Raw genomic sequence first — 18,256 nt, forward strand, 5'->3', positions numbered from 1 at the left:
ATATCTCTTTCTAATTTCTTAGAAAAGTGACTGGGCAGAATTGTTTTACTATCTCGCAGATGATTCTTTATTTTAGTATGGTACAACATAGCTGTCTGGGACAAACTAATTTGACTTGCAACTGCCTTAGTATAAATTGGATCAAAATTGCCCTAATCTTGTCCCAATAGTGATAGGCTTAGTAAGTTCATACAATACATTGAATTACATTACAATACATTCTTAACTAAGGACAAATTGTGTGGATGCTGCCAACATATATATTCTTGCAACAGCTGCTAGAAAATGGTGCCAAATCTACTTGCAGGGCATGTTAAATCAAACTGTACAGAAACATGCATATGTACAGTATTTTATAATGGCAGAAACACAGGAATGTACTTTGGTGGCTGGTTAATTTAACTAAATATTTTTCCTCAGTCATCTGCTTTCAAATTTAAACTATTCTTGGATTTGTTTTTTTTTCCTCCAGCTTGATGTTTTTCAGATAAGGAGGATTCAGCTCCTATAATCCTATAGACACCACAGGTGGAAACTGAAGTCCAACATTTTCAAGTGGTGGAATTGCGCTCTAGACTATTCTAGCCCAATAATTAAAAGGGCAAAAAAAACACATTCTGGATTTATGAACACTGGGTATATAACACCTCAAAGCCTCATTGATGTCAACTCATTGATGAATATATATTTCTGACTTAATACAAAAAACATTATGGGGAAAAACATCTGTGAAGATATTAGAAGGAAACAGATGGAAAAGGAAGTGACTCGTCAGAAGGCAGCAAAAGATTTACATTATTCTCCATGAACTTCCATGAGTCCTATGTTTATATTTTATCACTACTTTCTCAGATAACTCAGATTAAGAAGTCTGCATGAACTCATCTTCTCAATCATTTTGAATATGAACTATATTTGCCTTTAAAAAGTATTTTGATAGTAGGAAACAAAAGGGAGTAGTAAAGCACTTTAATGTAAATTATGGCAGGATTCACATCCCTCTTAGGTATGTCATCCCTTTCAGGCTTATCCTGTTCTTGTCTATAGAAAACAGTTATGACTGTTTAGGGGCCCAGTTGAAATTCAGAAAAGTAAAAAAAAAAGATTAAAAAAAACAGAACACATTTGTCAGAGTCTGACATCTTGACAATTTGTTTCAAGGTTTTTTCTTTCCTATGCATTTTTGAAAAATATTTCTAAAATGTGTCTTTTTAGTGTTTTCTTTTCTATTATACTTTTAACAGACAGAACGTGTGATGAAAAATGCAGAAGAAAGCAGGAAGTAAAATGTAAAATGTCCCTTGCCTTTTGATACTTTGCTCTGATATTAATCTTTTTAAAAAATGCTGAGAAACGGTTTCAAACTTGATATTTTGGGCTAGATCCTATGGTCTTAATATTTTGTCAAATGGTTTTCTATTTCTACATACTTTCTACACGATTATTATTTCTAGTAATTGTGATTAGAATTGACATTTCAGTTCTCAAAATAAGGAATGTGTTTGGTCATAAATTAATAACTAGAACTATTTTGAATTATTGGATTTAATCATTCAATGAAAAAAAGCCCTATCATTACTAAGCAATAGTACAGGCAATTCCAACGTTATTTTTGTAGCAAATTATTTTTAAAAAAAAAACAGTTTGTGACAAATTGAAATAGTAATTTTTAAAAATGTTTTGCTCGTGAATGTGTGGTGAAGGGAAAACTCCAGCCTTCTTGTGAGTACACCAGAGTAGTAGAATATGAGTATCTGTATACATTATAGAGACATATGGTCTAGTGGTTAAGATACCAGGCTAGAAAGTGGGAGACCTTGAGTTCAAGTCCTGAAAGTCAGCTAGTGACTATGGGCCAGTCACACTCTCTCAGCCCATCCCATCTCACAGGGTGGTTGTTATGGGAAAAATTAGAGGAGAAAGATGTGTTGGATATCTTTGTCATCTTGAGTTGTTTCTAAAAATAATAAGCTAGAATACTAATTAATTATATAACTAAATCTTTATGCCTGCTAAGCAAAAGGCTGCTCTCATGAAGGAGCAGGTGTGGAGCTGTAGAAGGAGAGGATAAATGCTAGAGGACAAGGAAAGAAATTTCTACATGAGAAAACACCTGTTGGATTATCCTTATCAGGCTTGTGCATCCCTTCCTCCCCTCCTTCTTTATTGCTTGTCCTTGTCTCAGCTCATTGTCCAGGCAGAGAAGAAAGTTGTTTCCTCAAGGTCTTTCTCAGAGGAAAAAGAGGACCAGAGTCTACTCAAGTAAGGAGCTGCTTATGCACCCACAGCTGAGGCTAGATGGCTTATTTTGATTGCTGCTGATGGAGCAGGAGAACAAGTTTCAAATTGCTACTCCAGAAGGGTTTAACTTCCTGGTTAGGCATTTTATTTTGAATGTTACTTTGAATTCTTAGTTTGGATTGAGGAGATTCCAACAGCCTATTTTTATTTTCAGGCCCATTCTGTTCAATATTCTGAACTTAGTATGGATGCCAGAATAACTGAGGCTCAGGCAGGAATAAAGGCTAACAATTTTATTCCGTAACAATAACAGCTAACAGTCAAACGCACCAGTTTATTGACAGGCAACAGCTGAAGCTGCCTTCCGACAGCTTGCTTTTATATGAGCTGTCAGATGGCTCCACCAATCAGCTGTTAGCTGCATTCCCACTGAAACTACAATGTGCTGAACATGCTCAGAACACAACATTCCTTCCCACCACTTTTGTGCAGTCGTAGTCCTGTAGATAGGCCGGTCTGCACCTGACCCGGCCTGATCGACGCAGTTCAGGCGTCGTCTCTGGCGCGGATGGACAGGCCTCCGGGGATTCTGCGTCACAGGACACCAACGGTGGCTCAGGATGAAGACGGAGTTGGCCCGGCTCCACAGGTAGGTCGCTGTCCGTTGCCTTGGGGTGGACCTCCACTCTGCCAGGCCATTACTGGCCGGGTGAAAGGGGGAGATAAGCGCATGCCGAATTCCAAGAGTTGCCAGAAACCCCTCGAAGGTGGCTGAAGTAAGCTGGGGCCCATTATCAGACACCAGCAAGTCAGGAAGGCCATGTGTGGCAAACAGTTGCCTGAGGGCCCCAATGACAGCCCCATAGATGGTGGATGCCATTCTCACTAGCTCCAGTCACTTTGAGAACGCATCCACCACCACTAAGAAGACCTCCCTGTGGAAAGGTCCGACAAAATCTATGTGTATTTGAGCCCATTGGGCACTGGGGCATTCCCACTCCATGGATGGTGCTTTCGGAGGCATTGGGCATGATTCTTGACATTGGGGGCAGGTGGCAACCCAATCCGCTATGTCCTGATCACGTTTAGGCCACCAAAAGTAACTTCTTCCTAATGCTTTCATGCGGACAATGCCAGGGTGGCCGCAATGGAGTTTCTTCAACACTGCCGTTCGGAGTGGGGGTGGACCTATTACCCAGTGTTCCCATAGAAGGCAGCCCCCCTGAGCGGAAAGCTCCAGTTGACAGTTGGAACTCCGCTCCTAGGGAAGAACCTGTGGCCAGCCTCGCTGAACCCAATCTAAAACCTGGGCAATTACTTTGTCCTTAGTCGATTGCCGCGCAATGTCTGCAGGTGACTGGAAGCTCTAGGTCGTCAATCAGGAGGACCGATGATGCTGGGGCAGGGTCTTCAAGCACCTCAGGAAGAGGGCAACAACTTAACACATCAGCATGGGCAATTTGCTTCCCTGGGCGGTGCAGCAAGATGTAATTGTACGCCACCAAGAAGACTGTCCAGCAGGTCATTCACGGGGACATCACTTGTGGCATTTGTTTGTCACCAGCCAACAGGCCCAGCAATGGCTTGTGGTCCATAACAATGTTGAACTGGTGGCCATAGAGGTAATGGTGAAAACAATTGCCAACGCCTCTTTGTCTAGTTGTCCATAGTTTCTTTCAGCAGCCGACAGAGTTCTGGAGAAGAAGGAGACTGGCACTTTGGTGCCATTGGGTAGTTGATGACACAGTACTGTGCCCACTCCATAGGGAGAGACATCGCAGTTGAGTAACAATGGCAATGGTTCATTGTATTGCGAGAGGATTGCATTGGAAGTTAGCAGTTGTTTAATGTTGTTTGCTTTGAAAGCCGCAGCCTCTCTTTTGCCGCACTTCCAGGTAGCTGACTTGTCAAAGAGATGACGGAATACAGCATAAAAATTAAGAAGTCCAAGGAGGGCTTGGAGTTCAGTTTTGATAGTAGGAGCAGGAGCCTCCAAAATTGCTCTGCTGTTTGCAGCCATGGGGCATAGACCTCCCGTGTCGACGAGGTACCCCAAGAACTCAACCTGGGGCACTGCAATTTGGCAGTTTCACACTTTACCTTCAGGCTGGCTTGATTGAAGTGTTGGAGCACTGCACGCAGTCTGGACATAAGCTTGGAAAGGCTGGTCACGGAAATGAGGACGTCATCGAAATAAGGGACGACGCTCTTGAGTCCATGGAGCAGCCGCTCCATTAACTTTGAAATAAGCCAGGGGCAATGCTTACCCCAAACTGCAACCGCTGACATTTGAACGCCCCGCGATGCGTGATGATGGTCTGGGCTTCCGCTGCTGCGTCGTCTACCCGCAACTGCTGGTAAGCCTGGTCCAAGTCCAATTTTGCGAAGATGGTGCCTTCGCCCAAGGTGTGCAGCAGGTGATGAACGACTGGCACTGGGTAGGCATTGGATGGCAAGGGACAGTTCAAAGAGCATTTATAGTCAGCGCACATCCTTACGCTGACAGTCTGCGAAGGGCAGTCTGTGCGGCTTCAGGTGGACCGGTGGAACCTTTGGATCAATATTGGATCAATATTGAAAGAGACGGGAGTGCCTTTGTAGGTGCCCAGCTGGCCGTCAAAATTGGCGGGAAACTCTTTGGCTAAGATGTTCAGTTCGGCTGATTGCACACAATTGATGCCATTTATCTGGAGGCCCAGGGCGGCAAACCAATCAAGTCCAAGGAGGCGGGGCAAGGCTCCTTTGACCACAATCAAAGGCAATCGACCATTGAAACCATTAAACTGTACTTGTACAGTTCTTGTGCCAATTATGGGGATAATATTCCCTTGATAGTCCCTTAAATTCAGGTTTCAACGTTGCAAACGCCACTTGGGCAGCTTTGGCAAAACATGCTTAATGGTGCTCCAGGACACAATAGAGATTGCAGAGCCTGTGTCCACTTCCATCATGCAGGGCACCCCCTCTATTTGGACCGTCAGGTTGATTTTCTTCATCAGAAAAACTCGAAATGCATAATATACATTTCCCAAGACTCAGTGCCCTGGGCGAAAGGCGGAAACTTTAAGGTAGCCATTCCTGTCAGCAGCAATCACAACGTCGCGTCGTGAGTGACTTAGCTCAGTAGCAAACTTCAGCGACAAATAGTGACCAACAACCTGGCCTCAGATCGGCATCCCATCCTCGTCGCCAGTGTTCAATATTCTGAATTTAGTGTGGGTGCCAGAATAACTGAGGCTCAGGCAGGAATAAAGGATAACAAGTTTATTCTGTAACAATAACAGCTAACAGTCAAATGCACCAGATTACTGACAGGCAACAGCTGAAGCTGCCGTCTGACAGCTCACTTTTATACGAGCTGTCAGATGGCTCCACCAATCAACTGTTAGTTGCGTTCCCGCCGAAACTACAATGTGCTGAGCATGCTCAGAACACAACACATTCACTGAATGCTCAAGAGACTAGGGAGAATAAATTTTAACAATTTATCTATATTGTTGGAATCCAGAGTTTTCTTTTTGTTACTTGCTGCCCACTTCTCTGACTATTAGGTCTGCCATATTGGGGATCAGGAAACAACCAAGTAGCTGACCTATGAATATCAGAGGAGATCCCTTGGGGTTCTACCTACCTACCTACCCTCTCTCTCTCCCTACCTATCTACTGTATTTCTCTCTCTCTCTTTCTATTTCTCTCTCTCTATCCCACTCCCTCCCTCCCTCCCTACACTCTCTCTCTCTACCTATTTACCTACTGTATTTCTCTATCTCTTTCTCTCTCTCTCTCTCTCTATCTCTCTCTCTCTCTCTCTGTCCCTTTATCTCCCTACCTACCTACCTACCCTCTCTCCCCACCTACCTACTATATTTCTCTCTCTTTCTATTTCTCTCTCTCTACCCCTCTACCTACCTACCTACACTTTCTCTCTCTCCCTACCTACCTACTGTATTTCTCCCTCCCCCTCTCTCTATCCATCTATCTACCTACTACCTACTCTCTCTCCCTACCTATCTACTGTATTTCTCTCTCTCTCTATTTCTCTCTCTCTCTCTCTCCCTACCTACCTACCTACCTACCTACCTACCTACACACACACACACACACACTCTTTTCCTACCTACCTATTGTATTTTTCTCTCTCTATTTCTCTCTCTCTCTCCCTTTATCTACTTACCTACCTACCTACCTACCTACCTACCTATTCTCTCTCTCTCTCTCCCTGCCTACTGTATTTCTGTCTCTTTCTCTCCCTCTCTAACCTTCTATCTACTTACCTACTTTTTTAAAAAAATTGCCTCTTCTAAACCTTGGTGCGTCTTATACTCCGAAAAATACGGTATGTCCTAAAATCCAGGCTTATTCTCAGTTGGTCTAGCAAAAAGATTAGCCACAATTGAGAATGTGAATGGAAATGTGAGGTCCCCACCACTGAAATTCTGCCAAGCTTCTGCTGGGGTTGGAGTTATCTACAAAGTATCTGGCAAACACAACGAGGTAAAGCTTTACATATTCCTTAGCAGACTGAATTTTGAATTCCCCACATATTTTTTTCCTGGGAATTGAAGGTGTTACCAGGATTTAAATCAGTAAAACATATAATATAAAAATAATCAATGATATTTCATAAGATTATTCCACTGAGAGCCCTATCTTTCTTAGCATTTCACCAGTTCTGGTACAGAAAAGGCTATCAATTTTTCATTCAAAATGTTACATTTTTTCTTTTTTTGCAGCTTTATTTCAACATACATTTCCAAGCTAAGCTTTATCAGGGAGTTCCTCACTTACAATTAATTACTAATATTCTAATTTATATTCTATCCCAGCGATGGCAAACCTTTTTTGGCTCGCGTGCCACAAGTGGGGGGAGCGCAGGGGGGTCGTGTGCGGGTGTGCTGCACCCATAATGCAATGCATGACCCCCAGTGCGCATGTGCGCACAACCAGCCGCCCCCCCCCCCATTTTTACATGCTTCTTTTGCCCTCCCCAGGCTCCAGAGGCTTTATAGGAGCCTGGGGAGGGCGAAAAGAGCCTCCCACACACCCCGGAGGCCCTCCGGAGGCTTCAGGGACCGTCCGGAGGCTTCCCTAAAGCCTTCGGAATGCTTAAAACGACCCTCCGAGCAAACCAGAAGTGACTTCCGGTTTGCTTGGAGGATCGTTTTGAGCACTCCGAAGGCTTCAGGGACCGTCCGGAGGCTTCCCTGAAGCCTTCGGAGTGCTCAAAACGACCCTCCGAGAAAACCGGAAGTCACTTCCGGATTGCTTGGAGGGTCGTTTTAAGCGTTCCAAAGGCTTTAGGGAAGCCTCCGGACGGTCCCTGAAGCCTCCGAAGGGCCTCCAGGGGGGTGGGGGAGGCTCTTTTCGCCCTCCCCAGGCTCCTATAAAGCCTCTGGAGCCTGGGGAGGGCAAAAACTTGCTTTAAAATAGTGTGAAATCAGCTGGCCAGCGCCTCGCGTGCCCTGACAAATGGCTCGGCGTGCCACCTGTGGCACGTGTACCATAGGTTCGTCATCACTGTTCTATCCTATGCCCTTCTCATCAATTTTACTTCAAATGCACACATATCAAATATTTTTCTATTCTAATTTTCAGTAAAGTGAAAATTTTGCACGAAAGTGTAAGCTTTCATGACATTATGCCATGTTAGTAAATGGCCAGAAAAGGTTCACGTGCTGACTGGTAATTAAATTATATTTATTTTGAAGGTGACTGTAGTTTTGAGTTTTCTGATTTCTCATTGCCCCTGGAAATGGAAATAATTTGATTTTGAGCTTCTCTTCCCAATTGTACTTTAAGACAATCAAACCAAAGTAACCATAACCTGCTTCTCCATTTCAAAACAATTAAATGGAACAGAACATTTTTTGCATATTGTTTGAAAATATGGTTAATGAAATAATACAGCAAAAAGAAGTGATTAGGAATCTAAACTGATAAATTGGTGAAATGATATGGTATATTTTTAGTCTTTGCAAAATACATTTTAAAAATATGCATAGAATTATTTGGTCATTCTGTTGTAAGTACTTATAAAATATATATTTCCATTCATTTTATATCAATGTTACAAGTAAAGAAGCATGACAAACAATTACAAGGAACTGAATTAACTATCTGGCAAAATAATTCACTTTTTACCTTAGTTGGCTTCTTCTGGACCACTTGCTGTGGCTGCAAAACAATAAAACAAAATATTTATTTATTTATTTATTTATTTATTAGATTTTTAGACCGCCCCTTTCCCAGAAAGGGACTCGGGGCGGTGTACAGTCAATACAAATAAAACCAGTCATAATAATAAAATACATTTAAGATACATTTGGAGGGGGAGATAGGCTGTACTAAGAAATAAATATATTCTAATCCTAAAAACATCACAATTAAAACCCCAAACCCAATTAAAATAAAATAAATCCCCGGGAGGTAAACTAAGAAAGTGCCAGGCCAGCTGATTGAAATAGGTGAGTCTTTAACTTTTGCCGGAAGGAACGGAGGTCGGTGGTAGTTCGAATGTCTGGGGGGAGGTCATTCCAGAGGGTTGGGCCCATCACAGAGAAGGATCTACTCCTAGGTGTCGCCCGCTGGCATTGCCTAGCAGACGGCACCAGGAGGAGCCCCTCCCTGTGTGAGCGGATAGGTCGCAGGGACGTGTGTGGTAGGATGCGATCCTGCAGATAACTAGGTCCTATGCCATGGAGCGCTTTAAAGATGGTGATCAATACCTTGAAACGCACCCGAAAGGCCACAGGTAGCCAGTGCAGCTCGCGCAGGAGAGGTGTTACGTGGGAGTAACGTGTACTTCCCATAATAACCCGCGCGGCTGCGTTCTGAACTAGCTGCAGTCTCCGGATGCGTCCCAAGGGAAGCCCCATGTAGAGGGCATTGCAGTAGTCCAGGCGAGACGTCACCAGCGCATGAGTGACCGTGCACAGGGCACTCCGGTCCAGTAGGGGGCGCAATTGGCGCACCAGGCGAACCTGGTGGAACGCCCCCCTTGCCACGGCTGCCACATGGTCCTCCATTGACAGCCGGGCATCGAGGAGGACGCCCAAATTGCGCGCCCGCTCCACGGGGGACAGTTGTTCGCCCCCTATGGCCAGCGATAGAGTCAGCTGGCTGAACCGAGGTGCCGGTACCCACAGCCACTCGGTCTTGGAGGGGTTGAGTTTGAGTCTGTTGTCCCCCATCCAGACCCCGACGGCTTCCAAACACCGGGACATCACTTCGACAGCCTCGTTGGGGTGGTTTGGGGTTGAAATGTACAGCTGAGTATCATCAGCGTAAAGATGGTACTCAACCCCAAAACCACGGATGATCTCACCCAGCGGCTTCACATATGCGTTGAACAGGAGAGGCGAGAGGACCGACCCCTGTGGCACCCCACAAGTGAGTGGCCTCAGGGACGACCTCTGCCCCCCTGTCAACACATTGCTTCCGGTCGGAGAGGTAGGAGCCGAACCACCGCAAAACGGTGCCTCCGACTCCCATCCCCTCCAACCGGCGCAATAGGATACCATGGTCGATGGTATCAAAAGCCGCCGAGAGGTCTAATAGGACCAGGATAGAGGAACAACCCCTATCTCTGGCCCTCCAGAGATCATCAACCAACGCGACCAAGGCTGTCTCGGTGCTGTGCCCGGGTCGGAAGCCGGACTGGCGTGGGTCTAGATAGTCGGATTCGTCTAGGTGTCGTGGAAATTGCTGCGCCACCACATTCTCAACAACCTTCGCCAAGAAGGGGAGGTTGGAGACTGGACGATAATTAGCTAGCTCCATTGGGTCGAGCGAAGGTCTCTTGAGCAAGGGTCTCACCACCGCCTCTTTCAAGGCGGTTGGTAAGTATCCCTCACCCAATGAGGCGTTCACCAGGCCCAGGAGCCAGCCTCGTGTCACCTCCCAGGCTGCCAGTACCAGCCAGGAGGGGCACGGGTCCGTTAAACATGTGGTGGGTCGCAGCCGTCCACGCAACCTGTCCAAATCCTCGGGGGCAACAGAGTCAAACTCCTCCCAGAATGGTCTCTCAAGACTCGCTGTTGGCGGCTCGTCTGGTCCACTGACGGAGGTCCACCCGCTCCGGATCTGATCGATTTTGTCCTGAAGATATTCCCCAAACTCCTCTGCTCTACCCTGTAAGGGTGCCTCCCGCGCCCCCTGCGATAAAAGGGAGCAGGTCACCCTAAACAGGGCGGCAGGGCGGTTATCCGCGGACGCAATAAGAGCAGCACAATGTCTACGTTTGGCCGCTCTTATTGCCACAAGGTAAGTCCGCAAATAGGTTCTTACCTGTGTTCGGTCAGATTCGGAGCGTGAGGACCTCTACCTGCTCTCTAGACGTCTCCTGTGGCGCTTCATCACCCTAAGCTCCTCAGTAAACCAAGGAGCCCGGGTGGGTCGATGCCGCAGGAGAGGTCGCAAAGGCGCAACCCGGTCCAAGGCCCCAGTCGTCGCCCTATTCCAGGCAGTCACTAGGTCCTCGGAGCGGGAGCGGGACAAGGCTACAGGTATTGGCCCAAACTCCGTCTGGAATCTATCAGATTCCATCAGGTGCCTGGGGCGGTACCAGTTTATAGTCTGGTTCCGCCTCCTCGCAGTGGGGGATAGCGCCAGGGAAGTCCAGCCGGAGGGATGAGTGGTCTGACCATGACAGGGGCGTGATGACTAAATCCCCTATTCCCAGATCACTCGTCCACTGTTCAGATACAAAAATGAGGTCCAGTGTGTGGCCCCCTTCGTGAGTGGGGCCCTGCACTAATTGGGTCAGGTCCATGGCCGTCATGGAAGCCATGAACTCCCGAGCCACCTCGGAAGCCGCTCCCGTTGACGGCAAGTTGAAGTCCCCCATGACCAAAAGTCTGGGAGTCTCAACTGCCGTCGCTGAGATTAGCTCGAGGAGCTCGGGCAGGGCTGCTGATGCATAGCGAGGAGCCAAGTATACAATCAGCAAGCCCCACTGCCTCCCTGGGCCCCAGTTCACACCAAGGGACTCACACCCGGGTATCTGAGGGACAGTGAACTCCCTCGGCTCTAAACATTCCCGCATAACCACCGCCACCCCACCACCCTTACCCAGGGCCCGAGGCTGATGGAATGCACGGAAACCCGGTGGGCACATTTCCACGAGGGGTAAACCACCCTCGTGGCCCAGCCAGGTCTCCGTTATCCCTGCAAGGTCTAGCTCCCCCTCTGAGATCAACTCATTAATGAGGGGGGCCTTGTTGGTGACAGACCTTGCATTGCAAAGCATCAGCCGCAGGCCCTGGCTCTGTAGCACCTGTCCACCTAGACTGCAGGGGTTGGTACAAGCGACCGGGCGTAACCAGCAGCCACGGTCTCCCAAATAAACCCAGGTCATATATATGTGTATATTAAAATATCATTTAGACAATTTACATGAATAAAATGTGCTCTATTTTCTAATGCAATATACATAGAAAAATGCTATTGTAGCATAATATGCAAGATGACTTATTTATCCTTGCTTACAACTTACACGTTGATGCATTTACAGCACTGAGTTTTACATTTACAATAAAATAAATAGAATGTCAGGCAATTTGCATATTCTAAACCTGGGATGACGAACCTATGCCACGTGTGCCACAGGTGGCACATAGAGCCATTTGTCAGGGCATGCGAGCATTGCCCTGTCAGCTGGCCAGCTGAGTTCAGCTTTTTTTAAAGCCATTTTTCGCCCTCCCCAGGCTCCAGAGGCTTTATAGGAACCTGGGGAGGGTGAAAAGAGCCACCGCCCCTCCCAGAGGCCCTCTGGAGGCTTCAGGAGCTTCCCTGAAGCCTCCGGAGAGCAAAGAAAACGGCCCTATGGGTAAGGTGACCAACCGTCCTCCTTTAGGGAGGACAGTCCTTCTTTTGTAAGTTCTGTCCTCCCTCGAAAAGTGTCCTCCTACATGTCCTCCTTTTCGATATTTGAAGGCTAATCTGTTGCGCGTTATGTGACGTATTTTATTAAACAGTTTTTAATGGTGTTTTTTTTACTTCATCGCAAGTATATTGAACAGATATTGAATCTTGTGTTGAATTTTTATCTAAAGAAATGCTAGACATTAAAATAGACGACAATTGTCTCTTTGAAGAAATTAGAAGACTGAATGTATATTTAAATTCTGAACAATTAATACAATGGGAAAATCAACACGTTGAAATTGATAAAAGATGGGTGGATATTTTCAGCCATTTCAAAAATGAACATATTCCATGTGAACATTTATTTATACTTGTTCAATTTACGTTGTGCTGCCCTGGAACTAATGCAGCAGTTGAAAGAGTTTTTTTCAATTGCCAATGATTTTTGGACAAGTGAGAAATCGAGATTGAATGTTGATACTCTAGCTGCAGCACTTGCCGTAAAATTCAATATGAAGGATATTTCTTGTTCAGATATTTCCAATATATTGTTAGAAGATGATACATTGACAAAAAATATTAATTCAATGGAAAAGTACTCATTTAAATAATATTTAACAGGCATGTAAACATAATTACAATATAAAATGTTGCAAATGTTTTTATTATGCATATATCATATTTTAGTGTATTATTGTTGCAATGAATAAAATATTTCTTTTATTTACGATATATTTTTTCCAATTTATTTGTCCTCCTTTTCATTGTAAAAAAATTGGTCACCTTAGCATTTTGGACAATAGAACGTGTTTTGTCCTCCTTTTCATTGTAAAAAAGTTGGTCACCTTACTATGGGCAAACTGGAAGTTCGGGAACGGACTTCCGGTTTGCTCGTAGGGTCAATTTAAGCCCTCTGGAGGCTTCAGGGAAGCCTCCTGAAGGTCCCTGAAGCCTCCGGAGGGCCTCAGGGGGGGGACGGGGAGGCTGTTTTCGCCCTCCCCAGGCTCCTATAAAGCCTCTGGAGCCTGGGAAGGGCAAAAAAGCATGCAAAAAATGGGGGGAGGGTCGCGCCTCTCATGCGTGCATGAGCACTGGGGGGATCGTGCATTGCATTATGGGTGCAGCACACCCGTGCACTCCCCCCCTGCACTCCCCCCCCCTTATGGCACGCAAGCCAAAAAAGATTCACATGGCTGTTCTAAGCCATGTCTAATTTAGCTGCAAACATTTTACACACACACACACACACACACACTTCAGATATGTCATACTTAACTTTTGCATCTCATTTGGAAACCAAGGACCCAGAGTATGGAGGAAGAATGGAGAGGCCAATCAAGCACAGTAATCCCACGGTCATTGAACCAGGTTTTAGTGCTTTTGGCAAAAGTTGCTCTCATCAGAAAAGAGGACTTTGGACCACTGAGCAACAGGACTTTGGACCACTGTGCTTCATTAAGACCAGGGTCAATGCAGCTGTCTATCAGGAGATTTTGGAGCACTTCATGCTTCCTTCCGCAGACGAGCTTTATGGGGATGCTGACTTCAAAACCTGGTTCAATGACTGTGGGATTACTGGGCTTGATTGGCCAGCAAACTAATCTGACCTGAACCCCATAGAGAATCTATGGGGCATTGCCAAGAGAAAGATGAGAGACATGAAGCCGAACAATGCAGAAGAGCTGAAGGCTGCTATTGAAGCATCCTGGTCTTCCATAACACCTCAGCAGTGCCACAGGCTGATAGCTTCCATGCCACGCCGCATTGAGGCAGTAATTGCTGCAAAAGGGGCCCAAACCAAGTACTGAGTACATATGCTTGCTTATACTTTTCAGAGGTCCGATATTGTTCTATGTGCAATCCTTGTTTTATTGATTGCATGTAATATTCTAATTTTCTGAGATGGTGGATTTGGGGTTTTCATAAGTTGTACGCCATAATCATCACAATGATGACAAATCACAGCTTGAACTATCTTGCTTTGCATGTAATGAGTCTTATCTCATATATTAGTTTCACCTTTTAAGTTGCATTACTGAAATAAATGAATTTTTGCACGATATTCTAATTTTTCGAGTTTCACCTGTATAATATACTAGTAGCTGGATACCCGTGCTTCACGATGAAACTATGTGATCGAGCTATGCAGGAGAAATTTGGTTCACAATCCATTGTCTCAATGGTGGTCGGTGATTGAAACACATAAGGAAATATCGCTCCCGCTACCTTGAGTCTGGAAGCAGTTCCATTGGTGGAAGGTATAGACATTTTGGTGAGGTACTGATGTTTAGTACTGTAAGGAGCCCCAGACTGCTCCTGAGTGAAGGAGTGGAATGTCTGCCAGTTTGAATGTGAGGCAACTGATAACTGGAACAGAGTTCTTTTCAGGTGGGGAGGGGAAGTAGAATGTCTAACTGCTTAGCATCAGAGCATGTTAATATAAGGCAACTGGCGGTTGGAACAGAATTCTTTTCAGGTGTGGAGTAGAACTCCTTAGCATCAGAGCGTATTAATTACAGTATAAGAAATACTAATGATCTGATGGTCATTTCAAAAAATCCTTTCTTAGCGAGCACCTAGAATCCAAGAGGAACATACGTGCCAAATTTCAAGTTTGTAGGCTTTACGGTTCTGGACATTTTGCGATAAGTGAGTGGTACTTGCCTTTTATATACATAGATAATCAATTCATTTTTGTTTTGTTGTTTAGCTCTCACTAACTTGTTACTGATTAAGCTTCAGGCTTGAGCATCAAGCAAAATGTTCTGTATATATCAAGTTCATGAAATAGTGAAACAGATCTCTAAAGAGATACAGCGGATACTATTTGCCATATGTATACATTTATGCTGAGGATATCAAAATAGTAAACTATTTTCCAATACAATCTCTTAGAATATGGCCAAATCTCATAAAAGTGTGGGTTGATTTTTTTTCTATATGAATGCCTAAGTTTTTAGTGGAAAGTTTAGGACACAATGAATTACGGTATGGGAATAAGCACGAGGAATAAGCATCCACTGCCATAATAAAAGGAAATGTTTGATAACTATTTTGAGTACTCATTTGTTCATGACAAATTTTCTTTAGCAGTTAATATGTAACCAACATCTATATAATCCCTGATTTTCAATTTTTACAATGGAATCTTGATCATAATGTTATCAAAGACTAAAATTTAAATTATTATGTATCAGCAGCAGCAGCTAAACAATTTCTCCTTATCTGACAGATACCATTTTTCTTTATAAAATTAGACATATGTAATCTAAATTTAGAAACATATTTACCCCCTCCCGGGCACATACACAAAATCTGGAAGCTTGCTGAAAATATGAAAATGAAACTGTAAAAAAAAAAGTGAACTTTCCTCAAAGTGAGCAGGAGAAAGAATAAAAATGCAAACGGGAAAAAAAAGAAGGCAGAACTAATTTATAGAAGAATAACCAAACCATCTCCAATCACAATTCTATGCTTTCTAAATCATAAACAGTAATCTAGTTGGCAAAGCTTTTATCGGAGCTGTTAGGAAAAGCCCTGCATGAGTAAGATTCCTCTAAACTTTTGTCTGTATCCAATCAAAGTACAATGTTTCCTTTTGCTTTTTTTCCATGAATGGCTGCAGTATTGTGCCTCGGTTCAGTCAGACTCCTCTTCTGCAGTCATTCATAAAAATAAAAACAAATCAAAACAAACGCCTACAAAAACTTTCTGAGCCCAGTCTGGAGCCAGTGGATGCCAGAGGCTGAGAAAACATACTGGCAGCTCCGAGCCTAAACAGCATTTAAGTAGTCAAGGATCTGCTTGGTGGTCTGTAAAGTATGAAGTGTTGTGTGGAAGGGCAGCTGGTAGAATTATGTGACACATACTAGGCAGTAAGCCAGAGCTGGCCTTATTTCAAACATTGTCTTTCCTCTCATTGAAGTGTCAGGACCTAATTCATGGAAAGTTTGGTGAGTTGGCAGCTGTTTCAGAGGATTTCATTGAGTTGCAGTGTGCAGGAGTCACATGAATGCCAGGAAAACTGCCAAGAAAAAGGGGATTTCTGAGCAGTAGAAATCAGTTAGCCTACAAGAATGTACATGGGTTTGATGTGGTTTTGCAGTAAACATGTCGTGTACAGGTGTAATCAGCAGGAGAGAGGCAAGAGGCAAATGGGCTTGTATGATCAAGATTATTAGAAAAGAGCTACAGTACTCATATGACAGCATCTCTTAGGTCTCTCGAAGTGATCAAAGTCATGGTTTGCAAAATACTTACGGGCAGAACTAGTAAAAATTCTGGATCTGCATATGGCTCATTACTGAGATATAACTGGATTATAAAAATAAGCAGTTTGTTGGGATTTAGAAATAAAACATTTATTTTACCAAACATGTTGTTTATACTTGCAAAACTATTATGAATAGATAGTACTTTGAATTAGCAAGTACTCTAATTTTGTGAAGGTCATCTTTCATCCTAGCTATTCTGCATTTTCAGGTATGAATAATAAATCATTAACGCTCAGCAATTTAAAGGGAAAGTGAGATCAGTTCCTTGTGACTTAGTTCCAAAACTGGACATTCCAAAATTTAGTTCCAAAACTAGGCAGAAGTTGGAAGATGAATAAGATATAGATAAAAATGAGGAAAAAAGACAAGTTATGACAAAGGACCTTTAGAGAATTGAGAAAGGGCATATTCCAAATATTGCATTGCTCATAAACATTCACTTACAAAAATACTTGAAAAAATAATATAAAGATATTTTATAACACATTTCACATACAACAGTCGTTTCTTATTATTACATTTTGGAAACAGAAACTATATCCCTTGAATGCCAAGTCCATAAGATGAATGAGGAGAACATTCTCAACATGCTTTAAAACAGTTTATTCATACATGCATGCTAAGGAATAGCAAATCAAAAGCACTGGTGGATATGGTAATGTATCTCAAATAGAGGAGTTTACTCAAATCTCCTCAATAATCTGTTTTAGATTTGGATTTTAGAGTAGTATTTTTCCTAAATACTAAACAGCTACAAATTGTAAAACAGCAGTCTTTAATCATCATCTTCCCTTTTTAAATTTGTAAGCATGAATGTAATAGTATACATGCAATAGCATCCATATAATAGGGAACTTCAAAGATGAGGTCAAAAAGTAATCCACCACTTAAAATTCTCTTGCCCTAAAGACTGAATTGCTGATCTTTCTGCTGATTATTGTCATTTATCTGACGAAGTAAATCACTTGCATTTTACACCAGATTCTAATAGGAGCTACACCAAAATGGAACTGGATGTCAGAATTCCCAATTGCCAAATCATTCAGGAATGGTAGTGTTTTGTTCTGCATAGCTGTAATTAAAACCAAATGGTGTTATTCAGAATTCCAAAAAAGTTTAAATGTGTAGTCAGAATCTTTTTTAACCTGAGCTTGCAGTGGCTGGATATAATACCATACTTAACGAAAGATGTATAAAAGAAGGGTAGCTATGCTCCAGACATTTAGTAATTCACAATTAGTTTTATTTCTATAGATTTCATTTTGTTAAAAAAGTACTGCTTTCTGGAACAAGTGGTTGCAAGTTCTGCTCAAATTCTATTTTTTCAGTTTACTACCCAACCTAGTATTCATAAACCATCACAAGCAAGCATAATATATTGTGAATTAATTTTTTTCTATATTTTCATTCTACTTTGCATTATTTTCTAGGTTTTAATTAAGGCAAATGATATAAAAGAATTGTACAACTTATCTTAGTGAGTTTATGAAATCACTTCTTCCTATCTTTTTAGGACAATTCATCATAAAATGGGAAGCCATGGTGGTACAGTGGTTAGAATGCAATATTGCAGGCTGACTCTGCCCACAGCTTGGAGTTCGATCTTGATGGGGCTCAAGGTTGACTCAGCCTTTCATCCTTCCAAGGTCATTAAAATGAGGACTCAGATTGTTGGGGACAATATGCTGACTCTGTAAACCACTTAGAAAGGGCTGTAAAACACTATGAACTGGTATATAAGTCTAAGTGCTATTGCTATAATGTCTGGCATTGCACAGTGGAAATATGCCATTGTTTGGTCAATTACAATATAAATATTATAGTATGTATGCAACTTTTGGGGAGAATAATATTATGGAAAACAATACACCTCAAAA

General features: G+C 43.3%; 1 protein-coding gene across 2 annotated transcripts in view; it reads right to left on the reverse strand.

Annotated features, from left to right (window-relative positions):
* HMGA2 (high mobility group AT-hook 2) overlaps nucleotides 1–18,256 on the reverse strand; it is a 146,712-nt gene that overhangs the window by 12,970 nt on the left and 115,486 nt on the right. For both annotated transcript variants that reach the window (XM_081956728.1, XM_081956727.1), the window contains one exon: nucleotides 8,383–8,415. In XM_081956728.1, coding sequence (XP_081812854.1) covers nucleotides 8,383–8,415 — 33 coding nt within the window. The remainder of the gene's footprint in view (nucleotides 1–8,382; nucleotides 8,416–18,256) is intronic.

This window comes from Natrix helvetica (assembly GCF_964273705.1).
Source record: "Natrix helvetica genome assembly, chromosome: 6".
Taxonomy (NCBI): Eukaryota; Metazoa; Chordata; class Lepidosauria; order Squamata; family Natricidae; genus Natrix; species Natrix helvetica.